The sequence below is a fragment of the Rousettus aegyptiacus genome, unplaced genomic scaffold, assembly GCF_014176215.1.
Source record: "Rousettus aegyptiacus isolate mRouAeg1 unplaced genomic scaffold, mRouAeg1.p scaffold_m13_p_12, whole genome shotgun sequence".
In the NCBI taxonomy this organism is placed as follows: Eukaryota; Metazoa; Chordata; class Mammalia; order Chiroptera; family Pteropodidae; genus Rousettus; species Rousettus aegyptiacus.
In genome coordinates this window covers 67,123,280-67,144,943 of record NW_023416287.1, presented here as the reverse complement: position 1 = coordinate 67,144,943, position 21,664 = coordinate 67,123,280, and the positions used below count along the sequence as shown (strand labels likewise).

The following is a 21,664-nucleotide window of genomic DNA, read 5'->3' as shown; positions in this document are numbered from 1 at the left end:
AAATCCCTAAAGGCCAACCAGTTCAAGAACCAATGATCCAGTCCTATCTTCTCCTTACAGATAAAGACTCAAGAGTGGCAAAACTTTGGCCAAGATCACTTATGTCGGGTTGGCCCCCAAGCCTCGTCATTTTCCTGTAGTAGCCACTTCTATGGAGCTCTAGGAGAGGGGGTTTTCCACTACTATTTCAGGAGATTTCCTCAACTGGACAGTGCCTTGTCTAAAATGCAACTAAGATCAAACTGGAACATTCGTCCTCGATTATAACGACAGACAAAAAACCCTCAGTGATGTAAATAGTAGAAAGCTTAATGGAATAATGAAAGGTTATTCTTATAGGAATGGTCAGCAACCATGGTTTATCTCCAAAAAGAAAAAATAATTTAGACAAACTGGCATAATTCTCTAGTCTCTATGTAAAATCAGCCCCTCATTTAGACTTTATGGCATTTTCCAATTATATGGATGGAGGACTTGAGCTAAATGTGGGCAGGCCAGGCAAAGGCTCCCTTTGAACCAAGAAAGCACTCTCAGTGTTCAGAGGGCGCTCGGGGGAGGCGGGGGCGATGCCTGTGCCCTGAAGGTAATGAGAGACAGCTGTGTTAGCTCCGACTTCAAGATAATCATGGCTTTGGAAAGCAAGAGAAAATGGGACAATCTCATGAGTTTTTGGAAAATTACTTTACACTCACATGTATAAAGGAAATAAAAAATAATTCTCTCTCCATCCATATCCTTTTCCACCAGCATATGTGAAAAGTGAACATTTAGATGAGCTCATGTCTAGTCAGAAAGTCTTTCCAAGCATGTAACAAATGTTTATTACTTTAACTAAAACTAGATTCACACATGACTTCATGGTAAAAAAAAAAAAAAAAAAAAAAAAAGTGAGAACAAGCTCTCAAGAAACCACTCAAGCTAATCACTAATATTAATATAGCAGAGTTGACTGTCTGGCAAAGGTACTCGTAAAATGCACTGGACAGAGTAGACAGTGTTTATAAAAATAATTCAGAACTCTAAAATGTACACACATATGTAGATAAGGCACTTAGGAAATAGAAATTTATGGGTAATAAATGTGGAGAGCATCTTCCAAATTGGCGAATTTAAACACATATCCTAAAATATATAAGCACTAATAAATCATTTTTTAAAACACTGGTTTCTGACTAGAATGATAAGTGATTATCTCTGCATTTCAGAGTTTTCTATAATAACCATGTGTTAATCTGTGATCATTTTTTAATGCCAATTAGTCAAAGAATATTCAACTCAATTCAAATAACCAATGGCTCTAGTTTTTTTGTTTGTGTGTGTGTTTATTTTTACTCCCTTACAAGTCTAGTTCCAAAAAAAACCTCCACATGTAGAAAACACAGTTGGTGATAGAGAGACAGGCTCATGAGTGTGAAAAGTGATCTAGAGCCTGAGCAGACTGCAGCCTGTGTAATCCATTCAATTCTCAATATATCCTTGCTCTGTGGTTTACAACTATTTTGTGCAAACATGGGTGCCTTCCAAACAGTTTATAAACTTCTGATACCAAGCAAATCCCAGACATCACATCATTTAATCCATAAGTATTCCAATATGTATCTCCAAAATAGGAACTCTTTTTCAAATTATCTACTCATAATTAAAAAATTAATACTTTCTTATGTTATCACATGTCCAGTCAGTAAATTTCTCTAACGTTGTTTTGCACAATTTGTATTAAGATCCAAATAAGATCCACGTGTGGCAATTAGTTGATATAACTTTTAAATGTCTTTTAATTCATCCTTTATTTTTCCTTGAAATGTATGCGCTCAAGGACCTTGGTCATTAGAGACAAGGAAGACTGCAGACTGAAGACTGTAGGGTAGCCCACAATCTGGGTTTTGTTGATTACACTCCTGTGGTGTCACTTAACATGTGCCTCAGTCCTAGATCATTTATAAGCTGGTGACTGTATATAGAGACATGATCGAATCCAGGATTGATTTTGTTGGCTTGACCACATCGTTGATGATAGTGTGTATTTCCATGATGGAGCACATTATATCTGGTTGTATCTCATTTCCATCACATCAGCAGCTCTTGATGCTCAACACCTACATCCATTAATTCAGGAATTGCAAAATCAGGATATTCTAATTTTATCATTCCTATTACTTATTGGCTATAATATTTTTATAAACAAAACTACGATTATTTACTGTTATTTGTCATCTTAAAATTTATATAGGGAAAGGCAAGATAAATAGGAGAGTCTAAAACTTTACCCATTTTCAAAATAATGAGCTGGTTCACTAGCATCTTCCCATGGTAACCAATCCACTGGATTTTTTTCTAGTATTAGAATGAACTCCTTAAAGCAAATTTACTTGATGTGTTTCGATTCATTGCAATTATTATTTTTATTGATGTTTATACCATCCCAACTTTTTACCAAGCCAGTGAGAGACTCTTCCTGGGTTATTTTGGCAATAATCCTAGAAGTATTTGATAGCTTCCTTGCTATCTATATAAAATGTTCTAAGTTTATTTTACACATTTCCTGCTCCAGATTTGGAACCGGCTATTCCAAATAGTTCTGGTTCCTTTCAGTATTTTAAGACCACAAACCTGTTGCTAGTGGTGTTTTTTGCTAGTGGGTTGATGATTGCTTCTAGTCCTTTTCTATAAACAGAGCTAAAAATATGCTCATTTGCTTGTTACAATAATATGCACCATGGGTTCTATCTGATTTTTCCAATTCAGCAATACAGAATTTTTATCATCATCTACCTTTCTATCTTCTTTCTCCAACAAACCAAGAATCCTAATCGCTAAGAACTCTAAGAATGACAAGACTGTGACATCGCGCGCGCGCGCACACACACACACACACACACACACACACACACACACACACACTCCAGTCTCAGAATAGCGACACCAATACTACCGCCACCAATGTGATTATTGTAAACAGTTCATTTTGTGTATATCTGTGGTTCTTTCTGTTCTTAGGGTATATCCTATTCAAGATGCACAAATTACAGTGTTTTAAAGTCACTTAGAATAGCTCTTCTCTGTGTGGTTCTGCCACCAACTGGATACTCAACAAGGCAAACACAGGTTTTGAAGGAAGTCAAAGTTGAACAATGGAAAGAGTGGGGGGACAGAGAGACTAAATGAGTTAGGGTGAGGAGAGGCATGAACATGGCCCTCTGGTGGCATGGTATCAGTCCAGCCTCACTGCCGTCAGGAATCTGAATTCCAAAGGAGGATGTATTGGAGGGTGAAGAAGTTTTTCTTTGCTCAGCTAAGAAATAGGGAGATGCAGATGGATACATGGGAAGTGGAACTTCGGGACAAGTAATTAGTCAGTAAAGCATTTACTAAATCAGAGGCAAGAAAGACCGAAGACAGACATTTGGTTTACCCAGTCCATTCATCCATTGCTTCAGTGGCACCAGACACTGTGCAAGATTCGAGGACCCAACAATGGAAACCAGGAAGCTCTCAGATAACTGGACTCACAAAAGTGCCCTGAAGTATCTTAAGTTCTACACTAGACATAAGCACAGAGGACATGAGAGATATTGAAGGCCCATGACTGTGGTTAGGGGTCATTTACTTTAGGGAGAAGCTCTCTGGCAGGAAAAGATACCAGGAGGGAAAATGAGAGACACAGAGAGTAGATGGGGCGGGGGCAGGGGGCGGGGGCAGGGGCAATGCATTCTGGAATAGAAGCAATGGGTCCAGGGGCAAAGGCGCAGAAGAAAGAGGGCACAGCGTACTCCCAAATGTAATCACAAGTGGAACTCGAGATGCAGCCAAGAGGTATGCGCAGAAGATAGATCCATAGGGCCTTAATGTTATACCGAGAAATCTTTACGCAATCCAGGTTACATGGAACCAGCAAGAGAATGACTTCCTCAAATCCCTCTTGTGGGAAGCTGAAGGATGGATTGAGTTGGGGAGGACTAAAAGCAGCAGTGCCCATGAACAGCTGTTGTAATTTCTCCAGAAGAAATGGCCTGAACCAAGGCAAACCCCAAATCCCTAGGCATTTCTGTAATACGCACCCCGAAGGCAAATACATGATAAGTTTAGACCTGTAGCTGTTGGAAGAAGAGTAAAAAGGACTCATCTCCAGAAATGTTTTCTCTGTTGTGAGAAAAATATGAAGGCATGATTGAACAAGTTTAAGGAAGAACGGAAGGACAGCATGCAGATGGGAGGGACCGTTGGCCTGTCTTTTTGCCTGCTATCTCTCAGACAGGAAGATACCCTTGAAGGGGACTGTCACTCTGGTTAGAACTGTTACTGATAAAGATAATTTAAGGATGTATACAGGATAGGAACTGAAGAGAATTGGAATATGCCCTAGAGTCCAAAAATATAATGGAAAGAATGATGAACCTACACGGACACAGGCTCAACACACATGTCACCTTCTCTATGTAGCCATCTCCTGATCCTGCCCAGGCACAGCAGCCTCGTCCTCCTCCCCTGGCTTTGTCCCTCTCCTCTGCGGTCTCATGTAGGCGATAGTCTAGGAGCCCAAATGCACACATGTCCAAGCCCTCTTCACTAAGCTCATGACTTTGTCAAGGCAGAGACAGAGGGAAGGCTTAGGAGAGAAGGATGAGATGAAACCGGAGAGACACTTGCACATGGGCTCAGGGAGACATGCCCACAGCAGCATGGATTATAACAGCAAAACACTGGAAATAAACCAAACTTCTCATAGAAAAATGAACAAAGCAACTCGGGCTTCATTCGTATAATGGGATATTTACTTAGAGCTACGCCAGTCAGGCCTACGTCTGTCCTGCTCTCAGTAAATAAGTTGAAGTATGATTTGTGCGACATGATAACATACATATAAAGTTAGTACAAGAGAGTCTAACATATTGCTGGTGAATATTCGCCATCAGTAAGGAAACACACATGGTCATGATGAACATCAAAGTCAACAATCAGCAGCAAGGGAACCTGGCGGTGGGGTGGGGAGAAGGTGGTTGGTACTGGGGAGCAGAACACGAGACTCCAATTAACCTGCAGCAGGTTTTTCTTTTTTAAAATCTGAAGTAAATATGGAAAATACTATGAGTTGGTAAAGTTGTCTTTACTTATTATGTCTGAAATATTTGATATGGTAAAAATATTCTCAACTGATATTTTGACTTAATTTACATTGTAATCTAAAGAGACCTTTCTGTAGTCAATACAAGGTATGGATTCGCCTGTATCTTATTCTATAAGCTATGCAAAAACAGAACCTAAAAGCAGTTTTCTCTCTCTCTTTTTTTTTTACCTGAAATATCTGCTTCAGGGAGAAAAGGGCCCTTCTTAAATCTCGCCCACTGGAGTTGTATAGTTTTTCTGAAATAAAGAAACAATATGTAAAATTAATGACATTGACTCAAGGAATAGTAAAAACACAGAGGGGATATGAACAATTACAGAATTGCCACTGGAAAGGTGAGTAAACAGAATCCATTTCATTTAGCGTACAGACTTAACCTCCAACAGTGCGACAAACAGCCTGGTCTGTTACGGGTGGCGGGAAAGTGTGGAGGCATAACTTGTAGAGAATGACGTCCAGATTTGCACCCTCAGTCCCCAATTTTCCTCTCTCCAGATCTCTATTGCCAGCTACTTATATACTATTACACTCGATGGTGTACAATACCAAGATAACCGATACTGGCAACACAGAATTCATCCTTCCACTTCCCTCCTCCCTTGCCTCGCAGCCCCTGCACCACCGTGCTTTCTGCAGCTGGGCTCAGAAAGCTTTGCGGTGCCTCCTTTTCCCTGGGGTCTGATGGTCATCTCATGAGACCCAAGGACAGTATGGTGGCTCTAAGGACTGACTGGCTCCCTCGAAGACAGCTCTCTAGACAGGAACCCAGCCTCAGCTTTGTCTGCACCTGAGCTCTCACTCATGTTCAAGGATGGGTCCCGGCTCCAAGCAGGGAAGCTGGAGGAGTCCTGCCTCAATAGTCCCTGACTGCGGACTCCTGCCAACTTCTACAGCCCCATCATGGACTCCTTGGCAGCCGAACACTAAGGAGGCCTTGGGGTGAGACACCATCCTCCAGACCCCACCCCACAGAACCCTGCCTCTGTGATTACCAGCTGTGCGTAAGTGTTTGGTTCATGTTTTCAGGGTGTATCTTTTTCCATCCTTTTATATTTAACCTATCTATGTAGAGTTTCTTATAGATATGGTTGCAGCTTGTTTTTATCCAACCTGAAAACCTCTGTCTTTTAAGTGGTCTGGACTTTTAAGCAAATCTGGACTGTGTTTTTAACCTCTAGGATACCACAAATGACTCCTGTGTAGCACTAGAACAGAAGACCCTCAGGGACCCTTTGATGAGAAATACCCTTGTACAAATGCCAACAATATCTTTGAGTGGTGCCAAAAACACTCTCCCCTTCCTTTTTCACCATGTATTTTAATTAAACTACAATTTCTATCCAAGGAGTAGGTACTTTGCATCCAACTGCCTTTAATTTTTTTAAAAATATTTATCATTATTCATTTTATTTAAATAATTGTCTCTTCCAAACAAAGCTGAATTAAAAAAAAAATAGTGTGGTTCCCAAATAATTATTTCTTTTCTATGAGAAAATTATCACTATAGACACAGAGACATTCACAAATTTTAAAGTAGTTTTGTTTTTTAAATATTAAAGCTCAAAAGATCAGCTAACATAAATATTATGTATTTCTGCTGAAATGTCCTTTAAAACACTCTGATTTCCAATTCCATAAACTATAAAGCCCTAGGTGAGGTCTAGATCGAAATTCTTCCATCTGGTATCTGTTAAGCTGCAGGGTTTTTTTTTTATATTATTTGTTTGTTTGTTTTACCCTTCATTAAAGTAAAGGCAGTAAAGTTTGTTTTTTACAGGCAAAGATATCCTCTCCCAAAGTACTGCAAATCTTCCCTTTTTCTATGCAATCAACTTTTTAACAAATGTCATGAGTTAATCTCTATATCATATGAGAACAATACTGGAGTCATCACCATTGTGGTTGAAATTTAAATGACCAAATATTAATTCAAAGAGATATTACTCTAGAGTACTGATTTTGGGAAAAAATAATTGATATTATCTCTCTACCAAGAACCAATATCATGATGTAAAATGAAATAACGGTCCTTAATTAAAACTCAAACTTGCCATCAACTTTAAAAAGGTAGTGGTACCAAAAAGCCTCTATCTCCTACCTGACTTGTTCTGTCAATTCTTATTTTTATTTTTTCTTAAATTACAGTTGATGTACAATATTGTATTCATTTCAAGTGTTCAACAGTGATCAGACATTTACATACCATACGAAGTGACTACTATGGTAAGTCTAACAACCACATGTCTCTGTACATAGTTATTATCATTATTAAATATATTCTCTATTCTATACACTATAACCCCGCCTAATTTTATAACTGACAATTTGTACTTCTTAATCCCTTTCACCTTTTTTCCCTCCCTTTACTCCCTCCCATTTGACAATTATCCATTTGTTCTCTGTATCTATAAGTTTGTTTCTGTTTTGTTTGTTCATTTGTTTTGTTTCTTAGATTCCACATATAAGTGAAATATATAGGATTTGTCTTTCTCTGTCTAACTTATTTCATTATAACCTCTAGGTTCATCTATGTTTGCCACCTGTGGCAAGATTTCATTCTTTTTTATGGCTGAGTAATATTCTATCTATTCTTTGTCCATTCATCTATTAACGGATATCTAGGTTGCTTCTACATCTTAACTATTGTCAATAATGCTGCAATAAACATAGGAATGCTTATATCTTTTCAAATTCGTGTTTTCATTTCTTCAGATAAATACCCAAAATGGGATTGCTGGGTCATAAGGTAATTGTCTTTTATTACTGAGGAATCTACATGTTGTTTTTCATAGGAGAGGCACCAGTTTGTAATCCAACCAACAGTGCACAAGAGTTCCCTTTACTCCACATCCAAGGCAACACTTGTTGTTTGTTGATTTATTGATGATGGCCAGTCTGACAGGTATGAGGTGACATCTCATTTTGGTTTTAACTTGCATTTCCCTGATGATCACTGATGTTGAGCATCTTTTCATGTGTCCGTTGGCCAGCTATATGTCTTGTTCTGTTGATTTTAACATGCATTTTAGGAGATACTGTTGTTTACCTAGAGGTTAGGAAGGATTCGAGGTGATGGATGTATGTAAATGGCATAAAATTTGTCATTTTATGAGAGGCACAATTCCTCCTAGTAGAAGGGGAGCCAGCAGATGTTTCACCACGTCAGATTTTACACCAAAACCAAAGACTGCTGCTAGCTCTTTGATGTGGCTCAAGAGTGACCCACACAGGCCAAAGGAGAAGCATTCCTTCCCACTGCCCAGGTCCTGGCTTCCCTGCTGCTGGGCCAGCCACGCCATGGGTGGCATGGTCTGCAGCTTTAACTGCTGGAGGAAACTCTGTGTTGAGGAATTTAGTATTCCATTGGTGTCACATCCAGGCCTCCCCATACAGAAAGTCAGACTCACCATGGATGTGTAGGCCTCTCCTTCCGTTTAGACTAGAGTGTAAAGGGCATGGAACAGAGCATGGTCTGTAAGCTTCCCAAAGGTATGCTCGACGTCACTCATGGATGCATTTGCTATTGAACATCAATCACTGCTTCTTTAGAAGTAGCCTGTCTATGCAGAATTCAGCTGTGATTCTTAGCCCTGGTTTATATGGTAAATGCAAGGCTTCCTTGATGCAGAATGACTGATCACCTTGGTGCTTCCTTGTCCTACCGTCAGTGTCTGAAGAGTCTGTGTTCTCATGTGTCCTCCCCACCCTCCCCCAGGTGTTATCTGCATGTCTGTGGGACTGCGTGTGCAGGTAGGGGTGCACATTTGGTTTCAGCCTGTGGGTAGTGTAGCAGAGCTTGGAGATCCTCTGACCCTCCACCTACCCCCACTATGCTGTGTAGACAGTGCTAATGGTTCCCACATGCCAAGGGAGGGTATTCCATGTGCACACACTGCCTGAAAATCAGGCAATGCAAAAAAAAGAAGACCCCAAATGCAGAGCAGGGGGAGGGGCCTGAAGTTCACCCTATGCCAGCAAGACGGGAGCCCCAGAGACTTCACTTACATGTGAATGTCACTCTTCTCCCAGGAGCTCAAAAGTTCTCCTTTCTTTCCTTTGTCTACCTTTTATGAACATGTGCCAGTGAGGGTGGTGCAGCCCCTCCCAGGGAACAGTGCAAGGAGAAAACGGTTCCTGCCACCCCAGACTCGGCTCGAGAGTGCTAAGTCAGAACATCAGAGAAAAGGTGCCTGAGTGACTAAGAAGTGAAATGTGGACCCCTTCCTGGGGAATGTCAAGAAAACACAATGATAAAACTCAAAGCGGAATCCTCACGTGTAAGGTATAGGGCTAGAATCAGATTGGAGTCCCAAAAGTTTGCCATTCTCCTGAAGCTTTGAGACTGCCACGTGGAAGATACGCAGAGAAGGCCCCACTGTCACCAGCACAGCCTCCAAGGGGCAGCCAGTAACTCGGGCTGCGGGGGACCCATGGAAGAGGCAGTGCCGGTCCAGCAGCTGGGGAGACGTTGGGGGTTGGCGGGTGGATTATACATCCAACCCAGCCTGTGTGTCGTGAATAAAGGAACGTGTGCGTTTATTCTTCCAGCCTTTTCCAAGCTGAACCTACCCAGAGTGCAATCATTTCTGTGGTGTTAGCCTTTGAGTAAAGGGCAATTAAGAGTCTACCTTTGGTGGGGAAAGAGGTGTAATCAAAACATCATCGTTAAAGTCTTTGTAACTGCCCTCTCATATTTTCTCTCTCCATGGTTTTTGCCTTTTAAAATGAAACATGTTCCTCTAAGAGACACAATTAATGTAATATACTCTAAACTAGCTTATAATAACAAGGAGTAGAGGGCAGATTAGTTAAAGGCCATTGGGAACCATTCCTGCTTTGTGGTTAGAAAGGAAACCTGCGTGGTCCACAAATATCAGTGCTGAAAAGCACAGCCAAAGGGCACCTGTGCCTCCTGCTCAGCCAAAAGGACAACAAAGAAAGACCAGAACATTAGAAGGAACCAGTGAAAAAATCAGAACCAATTTCAGCAGCGGAAGAACGTGGAGGGGAGGAACCAAAGGCATCTGTGGCTGTGTCAGGGGAAGTGGGAGGGTGAAGGACAGAGCTAGACTATCACACTTTCAGCCCATAAAATCGCGGACTTTAAGACTAACCATTACAGCACAGCTTTCTCTCACCAAGTGTCAAACACATTAACCAGGAGAAATTTGGACCAAGACCTCAGAGTCCCTCCTCTGCCCAGGGAGACAATAACTTTCCTTTTACCCTCGGGCTGCTACAAAAGACATCGCATTGAGGAAGGAAATTTATTCCCAGGCAAAATGCCCATGCCCACCTTGAAAAATCTGTTTCTCCTAGCTACAAAGAACACAATCATCATGATTTTTCAGGTGCAGCCATGAGATATGAGTTCTTCCTTTGCCAGGATTTACCTGCACGACATGTGTTCTTCAGACTCACGAGCAAGAGAGAGCTGGTGAAGAATAGCCCTGGAGAATGTGACAAAATACAGCCTGCAGAAAATGGTGGCCAACCTTGAGTTATGCTCTTTTCCCTGCCAGGAAGCCAACAGTCCAAGTTATTGTCAGCACTAAGTCAAAAGAATTCCACTCTGGAAATTCTTCCCATGAATTCAAATATGCCACACGAAACACCAGTGACTGGGAAGCATAACCCATTTCAACCTGCAATTGTTGCTTCAATATTACATGTTGATACAAAGAAAAAAAAATGTGGCACAGTAGAAATTTAATTTTTTAAGTGAAAAAACTGCTTGGTCAAATTTTGGAAATTGTTTTTCTCCAGTGATATTTAAGCTGTTTAGAGCCACGAATTCATTTTAAAGCCAAAAAAAAAAAAAGCCATAAAAAAAAAAAAAAAAAGATGTTCAGGCACACAAAATGTTAACACAATTTCAGAGGGTATGGGTACCTGGAAACTTCCTCTGGGCCTTCAGGAGATTCTATGGACATGAGCCAAGAATCCTCGATCTAATCCAACATCTTCATTTTAAAGGTGAGGAACCCAAGGCCAGAGAAGTGACATAGTTTCTGACCCTGGCACTGGGAGGAGAGGCTCTCAGAAAATGGAACGGGCCATATGTTCAGATGTCCAATAAACAACTGAGCCACTGAAACTCACCCACATCCTAACCATGACACTCATGTCACCATGGAAATTCAGAGATAAAACATCACACATACAAAAGCAAGGGCTTTCGTCCTGGAGACTGGCTGGGAGACGTGCCCGTGGTGATAATGGTGAGTAGGGATACGTGAAGCTCTCCTTGCTCCCCCAACTGGCCAATTAGCCAAGAGGTGGCTCATTCAACCTGAGGGCGAAGAGGCTAAATGTAAACGATGACAAGGTTGGGAGACCTGATGAGACAGCCTCCTTAAGAAGACCTTATTTAAACCCAAATTTCTTTGGCGCACCATCACGCTTCAAATATTTATTTGTAACATAATCCTTATAATATTCCTTTGTTAATTACCTGCCAAGCAGGTATTACGCTGAGCATCAGGGTTACAAAGGCAAATGAAGACAGTCTCAGTCATCAAAGGAGTTGATGGGCTAGTAGGGGAGACAGATATGTCCCCAAATAATGCCAATGTCATGTGAGAAGGTAATAGCAACACTATGGGGCCACGGAGAAAGGAGTGGAAAACCCTATGAACCTGGGCCTGAGACTGAAGATTCAGAGGAGGTGACATTGAACAGACTTCGAAGGCTAGGCAAAAATTAACCACGATGAGAAGTGCCGTATGGAAGGGGACGCTAAAGAAGAGGAAAGAGCAGGTGCACAGGCTGGACGGCAGCGGGGGGAAGTGGCATGTTCAAAAAGGACAACCACTTCTGCGTGGCCAGTGTGCCAGCAGGCGGTGGCAGTGACGTTGGCCTGAGGACACAGGGAGGAGCTCATGCTGCCGCGCCACAGGCCCTGAGTGACAGAGAGCTCTGAGGGGTTTTAAGCAGGGATTTAACGAGACAGGGTTTATCAAGTTCACACTGGCATGGCCAGCCAGAGCAGGTGAATTGGAGGGAGAGTGGGGAGGGGCAGGAAACCAGTTAGGAGGGCTTTAGAATCATCTGGGCAAGGGGTGATAGTTCAAAGTGAAAACCGAGCCGTGGGTGTGACGAGGAGGGGTTGATCTGAGAGAGATTTAGGAATGGAGCTAAAAGTGGGACAAGGCACGTGAAGGACTCCCAGAGTTCCGGCTTGGCCAACTGGTCTTGAGGGGAGGCCACTCCCTGAGAGATGGGATGCTGGGGGACATGCGCAATCGCTGCCAGAAAGCAGCGCCTCTGCCCTGAAATGGGCCCCCAATTACTATGCACAGATGTGAAAGCTGGACGGTGAAGGAAGCTGACAGAAAAAAAAAAAAGATTCATTTGAAATACGGTGCTGGAGGAGAGCTCTACAGACACCCTGGACACCAGATGGATGAACACGTGAGTCCTAGAGCAAATTAAGCCTGAAACATCGCTGGAGGCGAAAATGACAAAACAGAAGCCGGCCTACTTCAGGCTCATGATGAGAAGGCGGGGTTCTTTGGAAAAGACAATAATCCTGGGAAAAATAGAAGGCAGCAGGAAAAGGGGAAGATCAAATTTAAGATGGATTGACTCCATAAAAGAAGCCATAAGCATGAGTCTACAGGAGCTGAGTGAGGCTGCTGAGGGTGGGATATTGCTCATTCATAGGGTCGACAGGAGTCAGAGCCGACTCAATGACACGTAATACCCACAAGAGAGCTAAATACCATCCTTGAGTCTCTGAGGTCAAAAGAAACCTCATGCTCCAGCCTTCATGCTCTGGCCTGGAACAGGGTCTCTTGCTTCTTCCACTTCCCCCTCCGTGGGTCCTGGGTCAGCTCCTCCTGGAGAAGCCCTCCTCAGCCTCCCAAGCCCCTCTCTGATGTTCCAGTGTTCACCTGTGTTGGAATACTTGTCACACGGGGCTGAAATTAGTTATGACAATGATGTTCTCTAGTGTTTTAGTTGTCTATTTATTCACCCTACGAATCAGCAATTGTTCACTTTCACACAGTGTTTCTTGAAGTATTCCCAATATATAAGGATTCTTTTGCAATTCTACCCTCTGACTAGGGATCAGTGAACAAATTACCTCTATAACCTCAGTACCTAATATCTCAATAAATGACCTGAGAGGATCACATATCATCGAGATTCTTAATGCCCCCAACATCTGGCTCAGTCACAGCTTTACAAGTTAGCCAAACATAAGAACATTCTAGAGTCTTGACTTCTATGAATGAGCCCAGCCCCTAAAGCTACAGCCCCACTCTGCCATGTCTCTTTGGCTACACCGCTACACAAAGAAGAAATGAAAACCACATTCGCACTCATAACTGCCAACAGCTGGAAACAACCAAGACAGCTTTCAATCAGTGAATGGGTTAGCAAAATGCAGTACATGAGACAATGGAATATTACTCAGCAATAAAAAGAAATGAGCTATCAAGTCACAAAAAGATATGGAGAAAACTCAAATGCTCGTTGCTAAGGGAAAGAAGCCAATCTGAAAAGGCTGCATTCTGTATGATTCCGAATACGTGGCATTCTGGAAAAGGTAAAACCATAGAGACAGTAAAAGGATCAGTATTTGCCAGGAGCTCATGGAGAGAGAGAAGTATGAGAGCATAGGGGATTTTTAGGGCAATAAAACTACTGTATGTGATAGTATCATGGTGGATACACGTGATTATATATTTGTCCAAACCCACAGAATGTAGGACACAAAGAATTAACCCCAAAGTAAACTAAAGACTTTAGTTAATAATGATGTATCAACTCATGATACATTAATAATGATGTATCATATTGACTCATCAATTGTAATAGTGTTACAAGGGAATATTAATAACAAGGGAAATTGGGGGAGGTTAGAGGGGTACATGGGAACTCTGTACTTTTTGTTCAATTTTTTTCCCTAAAATTAAAACTGCTCCATTCCCTGCCCCACAACTCCCATGCCCTCACAAAAAAAAAAAAAAATTATTTTAAAAATATTTATCTCCAACGGCAAGACCACAGGAAGTGAGAGGCCATGAGTCTGGAGTTGTGAAAGGCACTGCTCTCTACAATCCCTCTGTACCTGTGGGGTCGTAGGCCTGAGACGTGGCATATTCTGCCACAAAGCATTACTTTCCATGTGTACTTCTGTGATCTCCCACAGCAGAGCCAGCTCTCATCCACGACATTGCACTCCAGCCCCTGGCGGCACCTGGTATACCAGGCTGACAGACACATGACTACGTTCTACCACCTACAGCCAGGAATTTGTTGACCTAGGATCCCCAAAAGAGGGTCCATGGGTGAGTTTCAGGTGTGTCTGTGCATGTTTACAGCACAGGTTTGTAACCTTCTCTGACTTACAAAGGGCAAAGAGTGTTTAGAACCCTGACATTCTAGGATGCTTCTTTGTAGCCCTCGGCAGGCAATTCTGGCTTATTGTGTTCCAAGGGCCATGCCAGGCAGGAAGTAAAAAAGAAAAACAAGGCATGGCCTAGTTTTGTGACGCTCACAGTGGGTGGAGCAAATGACTTGTCAGCAGAGGATGGGGGCACTGAGTCACTGCTCTAGGGACGTGCCAAGCTGTAAAAGGCCCCCCTTAAAGTGGCAAACAGCTTCCAAGGCGCTGTCGACCAAGAGGCTGCACCAGACTTGAAATTATAGGATTATGTGTGTGGTTGCTTGTCTGTCTTGACGATCTTGCTGAGTCCCACCCAGCTCCATAAGTTTCCCTGTCTTGTAACCATGGAAACCACTCTGCCACCCTCCTCATCTTCACTGAGGAAGGCATCCCAGGCAAAGCCAGTACCTATGGGCTTGAATTCATTCATAGAAAAATATTTTTCCCTCTGAATTTGAGGGAGCTGGTTGGCTTTGGGCCCCCAGCAAAGTGCACTTCCATCTGCTCCCATCTTTGCTTTAACAAAGTGTTCCTCTTCTCAGAGGCAAAAAGGCTGGGAGGCTGGGGTCAGCTAGTGCAGGCCCCTTATGGACTAGAATTCTGGTAAAAACACGCCTTCTTCCCCCCACCCCCCCGCCCCGGAGCAAAGAATGGTAGAGAAGGGTCCTCAGAGACCAGCCAGTCCTATTGCCTCCATCTGAGGAAAAGCTGAGCCACTTGCCTCATCCACAGAAGCCCTGCACCTGTGCAGAAAGGGGTCAGCACTTTAACACTGCCCTTCTAAAAGGGCTCGACCCAGCGGGAAGCAGATCATTAGCATCTGAAAAGAAGCAAAACACCCTTATGCCACCAGTAGTGGACAAACAGGTGCGGGGACCTTTTACTTCAGATGAATTTCACTTCATGACTAGCTTCTCTCCCTCCTGCCTTCCCTCCCTTCACCCCCCAGTCTCTCTCTCTCTCTGTCCCTCCCTCCCTCTCTCCTGCAAATGCCTCGACAGCCTGCCCTCCTGCCTTCCCTCTCTCCTCTCTTTCTACATTTCCTTTTTCCTTTGTTCTCTTCTCCCCTAATCAGGAATCTGGAGAACCTCAAAATATTTACTTTATTTATGGGCTTTTATAATTCCTTTTCGTTATTTGAGAATTGAGCTGAAACATTTAAATGTATGTTTTTTTTCAAAATTACATCTATTTCTCCGGTCCTCTAAACAATAACAAAGAAACCGCACCGCCCAGTTTTCTTGAGTGTGGGTGTTTTCCCCCTGAACTGGCCACAGAACAATGGCGGCCACCCTTCTCACCCCTACAGGCAGGGCACAAAGGGAAGAGAGGCTTCCTGAACAAACTAGCGCATTCGCTCTTTTCTTGATGCTTCTAGAACCATCCAGAGTCCCTGGGCGTGCCCACAGGAAACCATCCCTCTTAATGAAGTGGAAGACTCAACTCTGCATTACTTCCTGGGAAGAACCATCCCAGCACAAGAGCACAAAACCACATGTCCATCCTACCAGCCTGTGAAGACACATTGAGACTTACCTGAGTACTGACTGTAGCCACGACTGGCCTCGTCTTGACCTCAGCAAAGTACCCCACTCTCCCCAGCCTCAGCTCCCAGAACTGACCACCCCCAGCCCCTGCCCTCCTCCCCTGCCCACCGTTAGGGTCACTGTGTCCAATTCACCTCCCTTCTCCTGCACTCCCAGCTGGCAAGGTCTTCACCCTGCATGGCCTTGGTTTGCACTTGGCCTTCTACATCAACCCCCATAGCCTTAGACAATACCACCATCCAGACTCCTAAATTGATGTTTGTATTTCAGACGAGATTCCTCTCTGTGCCTCAGTTTTCTGATCAGTAGAACAGGAGTAAAAACACACATTGCAGTATTCCGAAGTGATATGATGATGAACACAATAATGTTGGCAAAGTACCTGGTACATTTTAGGCTCAATAAAGACTTTTTTTCTTGTTTCTCCAACCCAAGAGGCTTCAATGACACTTCTAAAAAATAGTCAAGATCCTCTGCATAGTGGTTAGTCAGGCCTTTCATGGGTGCTGCACTCTGGGCTGGCAAAATACCTTCTGCCATCTGTCAGGTTCTTCTAACTGTGCTGAGAAGGTCACCTGAGCTCAGAGAGCCCTGGCCAGGCCCTGGGGGTTCCTGCCTCTCCAACGCATGATCACTCCCCCGAAGAAACAGCCTCTTCCTTCTTGAGGTCAATGGCTCTTGACAGGGAAAATATTCACCATCCCTGCCCTAAACACTTTGAAAAAAAGAAATGGCTGTCTAATCCTTGGAGAGAAGATAAGGATCATTAGCTGAGGTCAAAAGGGAGCAATCTGGCATCAATCATGTCACCAAGCAGAGATGGCAAAACTCAGTGGTTCACCTGACCCACCCCATGGGGCCAGGCTCTTCTGTTAAGTATTCTTCAAGATGGAAACAGTCGTTTATCTACGGTGAGTAGCTCCTAACACAAACAAAACTCCAGCAGAGAAAAGGCTTTTTTTAAACAACTCTTTTGATTAGAGTTTATTCACCAACCAAGGGGCAGGGGAGACCACAGTTAAAGAATATAGCATTGCATTTTTACAATTGAGTGTAGCAAACGTTAAATATTGGTTTTGTCTTGTAAGAAATTCGCATCTAAACTGAAGGTTTCTACACAGCAGAGGCCAAGCTGCCTCCCCATCTTCTCTGACCTCCTGACACTTTCCCTCTGAGTCGATTTCCAGGCTGTGCCAAGGCCCTGCGTCAAGCAGGGCTAGGCCGAGGGTGACAAGCAACTGCAACAAGTCGTCACAGTGAAAATGCAAAGTGACCCAAGCATAACTGCTTATCCCCCCTGTGCTAGCAGGTAGGTGAATCCACCGTAATGGAGAACGTGATCAGGAAACAATGTGGATGTGGCTTCCAATTCTGGCAGACTTCCATTACAGAGAGGAGGACCAGAAAATCCAGGGTGAGAAGCCTCGGTGGCATCAGTACAGTCATTCCCCGCACCCTTCTCTACAGGGATATGTTCCAAGAGCCCCAATGGATGCCTGAAACCAGAGAACCAAACCCTACATATACTATATTTTTTCTGTGCACACATGTACTTGGCATATCTGATTTGCCAACATCACTACTCTCATACTTTGGGCTCATTATTAAGTAAAATAAGGGTCACTTAAACAGAAATGCTGAGATACCTGGGGAATCGATCTGATAACCAAGACAGCTAAGTAACTAATGGAGGGTAGTGTTTACAGCGGGAAGATACTGGACAAAGGAACAATCCGTGTCCTGGGCAGGAAGGAGCCAAATGGCACAAGAAAGATTTCATCGTACTACTCATAACAGTGTACAATTTAAAACTTATGCATTGTTTATTTATGAAATTTTACATTTAAGATTTTGGAACATAATTGACCACAGGTAACAAACTATGGAAAGCAAAACCATGGATAAAGGAGGCCACTACTGACTTCCCGAACCTAATATTTTATCAGCATTTCCTAGCATAATCAGCTATTGCCTAGCTGTAACTTTTCCCACAGAATAACAGAGCTACTGAGTGACATATAGAGAAGGGGCACTTGAGTCACTTGCAGGCAGATACTTTATGGAGAAGGCATTGCATCCCAGCCTCAAAGATGAACAAAACCCCGTCCTCCCATGAAGAACTTAGAGTCTACTGGGAGAGACCCACCAAGGGATACATTCAGTTTAACGCAGAAAGCGATGAAACAAGGGAGGGCCTAAGAGGGGTTGCCAAATCATCTTGAGAGTTCCGGGAGGCTTTTAGAAGCCCAAGACCCCTAGGCAAGCTCTAGGAATGTGAGTCAGAGTTATTCAGGTGAACAAAGGCAGGCATGACTTTCCAGGCTGAGGGCACAGATGTAATAAACCTCAAGACGTATGGGCACTCGATATTGTTCAGGAGCCTTGCGGTCCTTTGATACCAGTGAGAAGAGCCATGAATAAGCAGCATCATTTCATTTCTCGATTAGACACAAGCTGACTCCTGGAACAGGCATCAGTCATGCTGGTGGTAGGCTGTCTGAGGACCACTTCCTGATATTCCCCCACCCAACAGACGTCACCCGCTCTGTGTTAGGTGTCAGGCTCGCTCTGTGTGGATGGTGTCTTGCCATGGTGGTGCCATTTGTTAGCTACTTAAAGCACTCTAACAGCACTCCCCATCCGCACCTGCCTATGAGGCCCACTTCGCCGGTGCAGATGGCTCTGAATTCCTTTCCCATCTAGGGTCTCTGCTTCAGGAGAAGCAGCTCCATTCTGGGGTCCACCTGCGTTACCTGAGTCAGTTCAAAGGGCAAGCATGGGGCAGCCCTGGTGGGGAGTGAGGGCCAGGGGCTGCTGAAAGCAGACTGTGGACCATGATCAGCTCCATGGGCAGGCTCATGTGCTCACTCGGTGCCTCTACCATTAAGTCACCTAGGGTCTGAGCCAAAGGAGCTTTTAAAAGAAAGAGTCACAACCACTGGCCTGTAACAGGAGAAGACAAGCAAAAGGGCACACACTCTTCTAAGACTGCAACGCACTCATTACATCTCCCTGAATCGGGGCAGGCCTTTCACCAGTTGAATTATTTTAAGGAGAGAAAGTGAGTAAACTTCTAACTGATACCTGACAATAGTCAGGCATGTGGTTGGGGAAGGGGGACTTAAAAACACTTTTGGAAGAGATGAAGTTCTCTTTGGCTTGTGGTGATCTACTGCCCACTTCCTAATGCCCAAGGCTCCATACACATCACCCCTGGACGCAGATAGCAGGCCCCTCCTTCCCAAGGGCAGATGTACTTCCAGGAGCAGAAATGCAAGCAATTGATCAAGGTGGGTGGACGGGGCTTTGGCTCAGCCATACGCTCTGCCAACCATTATCTTGGTAGCAATTCTAGGTGCAGGGCTATGAGGGTGGGTGGCAGAACCAGGAACAGGAAGCTGGCGAGGAGGGCTCCCTTTGGTGCCCCCAGTGTGGTCTCCCTTGGGCTCTGCCCTCGCTCCACACAGACCAGAACCACAGGCACGGGAAATGCCCAGTAATCTCTGTGGTCGGACAGCAGGGCCCCAGCCTTCACCACACCCCCCGAGGGGCTGGAGCTCTTTCTTCAGGAAAGAGACGCGAACACCCGTCATTATACCACACTTAGAGGCTCCCTCAAATACTGACTGCAAATAAAGGTGCCATTAGGATAAAACCAAGCTGTTTGCAATGCCCAAACCGTTGCTTTGCATTGCAAGGAAACGGAGATTTGATTCGTTTTCTCCTAGTCTGAAAATTATAAGGAGGACTGTTTTTCATATTCTCATTGGGACCTAAGACTAGATTTTTAGCCTTATTCCACTAGTACATTCCTCTCTTTAGAGGACATTTCAGCAAAGTCAGCCTGTAGTCAGAAAAGCACTTTCAGCATCTCCATGAATCAAATAAGAATTTAAAAAGTAACCCTTCCCTGTCCAGGCCCATATGTGGCATGTGAAGGACACAGAAGGAGTACAGCCACATGCTACCTTCCATTGCAAAACAAATCATTAGAAATATGTGCAACACATTTTCTGTGATCTATACTACAGGAACTGGACACGTGAACAGAAATCAGCAACAAAAGGGAAGCAATGAGAGGCACAGGCTGCCTATGCGAGGAGCCTCATGGCTAAGGATTATCCACAGTTGCAATCATCATATAACATGATTTAAGATAGACCAGTATAAACAGCTGAAGTGTGGGACTTTTACTCTTCTTATGCTTAAAAGTACAAAGAAACCACCTGGCGGGCTTGTAAAGTAAAGATGTAGATTCAGTAGATCTGAGATAGGAAGTCGATATTCTGTATTTCCGCTATTCACAGGTCCCAGAATCATACTGGGAGAACCACTGACCTTGAAGAATTTGAAGGGGTGGCCAGTTAGAATCTAAAAGAGCCCACACCTTCTCCAAGAAAAGAGTACAAGGGTGGCTAACACAGTGCTTCTAATCCTGCTATCTAATCCCACTCTTCAGAGCTCATTAACCAGTGTCAGGCATAACATACTTCTCCAGTGGCAAAATGTTATGGTATTCAAGATATGGCACTGGCGAGAAAGATTTTGAGGCACCTCCACCTTTAACTACAATTAATCTCCAAGCCAGTCCTTCACTGGAAAAATGAGAGACTATAAAACCTGCCCAGCTCCTGTGAAAATACTTGGTAACGTATTTTACTAGCATTAATTATGACTTTTCTCATCTGGGAATAAAACAAACTGAGCCAATTGGGAGTGAACTCCTCTGACACATACGTGATTTTCACACTCAATAAATAGATTAACTAATCTATTAAAACACACACACACACACACACACACACACAATGACAGGCTAGAAAGAGAAAAGAGCAGGTGTGAGCTTACTACTTATTTATCACTTCAAAGACATTGGTTGGCTATGTTGAGTGGAGCATCAAGCAGAGCCCGACTCTGCTGAAAGTTCTGTTCACATCGGGCAGTACAGACCCAGACTTCTCCTAGCTCTCCATCAACCACACTGCCCTGCTGGCTTGTCCTGGATTCAGGACACACTTAAAAACTCTGAGTAATTTTCAGCGACTGCCCTTCAAACCAGAAGTCAGACTGCCTGCCAAATTCCAAAATTATTCTGATAACCCCCTCCCAAAGCACAGTCCTCCCAGGCTGCTCTCAAGCCATTGGGGGACCCTAGGGGAATGCATTTGAAGTGAGGTTCTGCCTCTCTTCCCCATGTTCTGAGTTCACACATCAGTTTCTGGGGCATGAGTCCGTCTATTGGCTCAGAGAGGAGTCCGTCTGTTTCTGGGGCATGAGTGCTTCTATTGGCTATCATTTTGCTGCAAGTGAGTCATGCATCTAAACCCGGGAAGTATTCTACAATGTTCTGTGTCTCTTAAAGGTTGATCTTGGAATTATCAATTTGGTTCCAGCCAATAAACATTTACTGTACTCCATGCAGTGTGAAAGAAAGACGAAGAAGAAGTAAGCTTACTTTCAGGGAGCTTGCAACCTAGTATGAAAATTCCACAAAGTATAAAACAGGACAAAGTCTTAGGTGACTCTGCTTCAGAGACCACTGCAGAGGGACCAGGGGTTGGCGTCCAGCGCTTGGGCTAGAACCCTGTGGCAGGC

The 21,664-nt window shown here is 43.7% G+C and overlaps 1 protein-coding gene across 12 annotated transcripts in view; it reads right to left on the bottom strand.

The window, feature by feature from the left end:
- Window positions 1-21,664, bottom strand: part of FHOD3 (formin homology 2 domain containing 3) — a 413,611-nt gene that overhangs the window by 230,979 nt on the left and 160,968 nt on the right. For all 12 annotated transcript variants that reach the window (XM_036229056.1, XM_036229058.1, XM_036229060.1 and 9 more), the window contains exon 4: window positions 5,294-5,361. In XM_036229056.1, coding sequence (XP_036084949.1) covers window positions 5,294-5,361 — 68 coding nt within the window. The remainder of the gene's footprint in view (window positions 1-5,293; window positions 5,362-21,664) is intronic.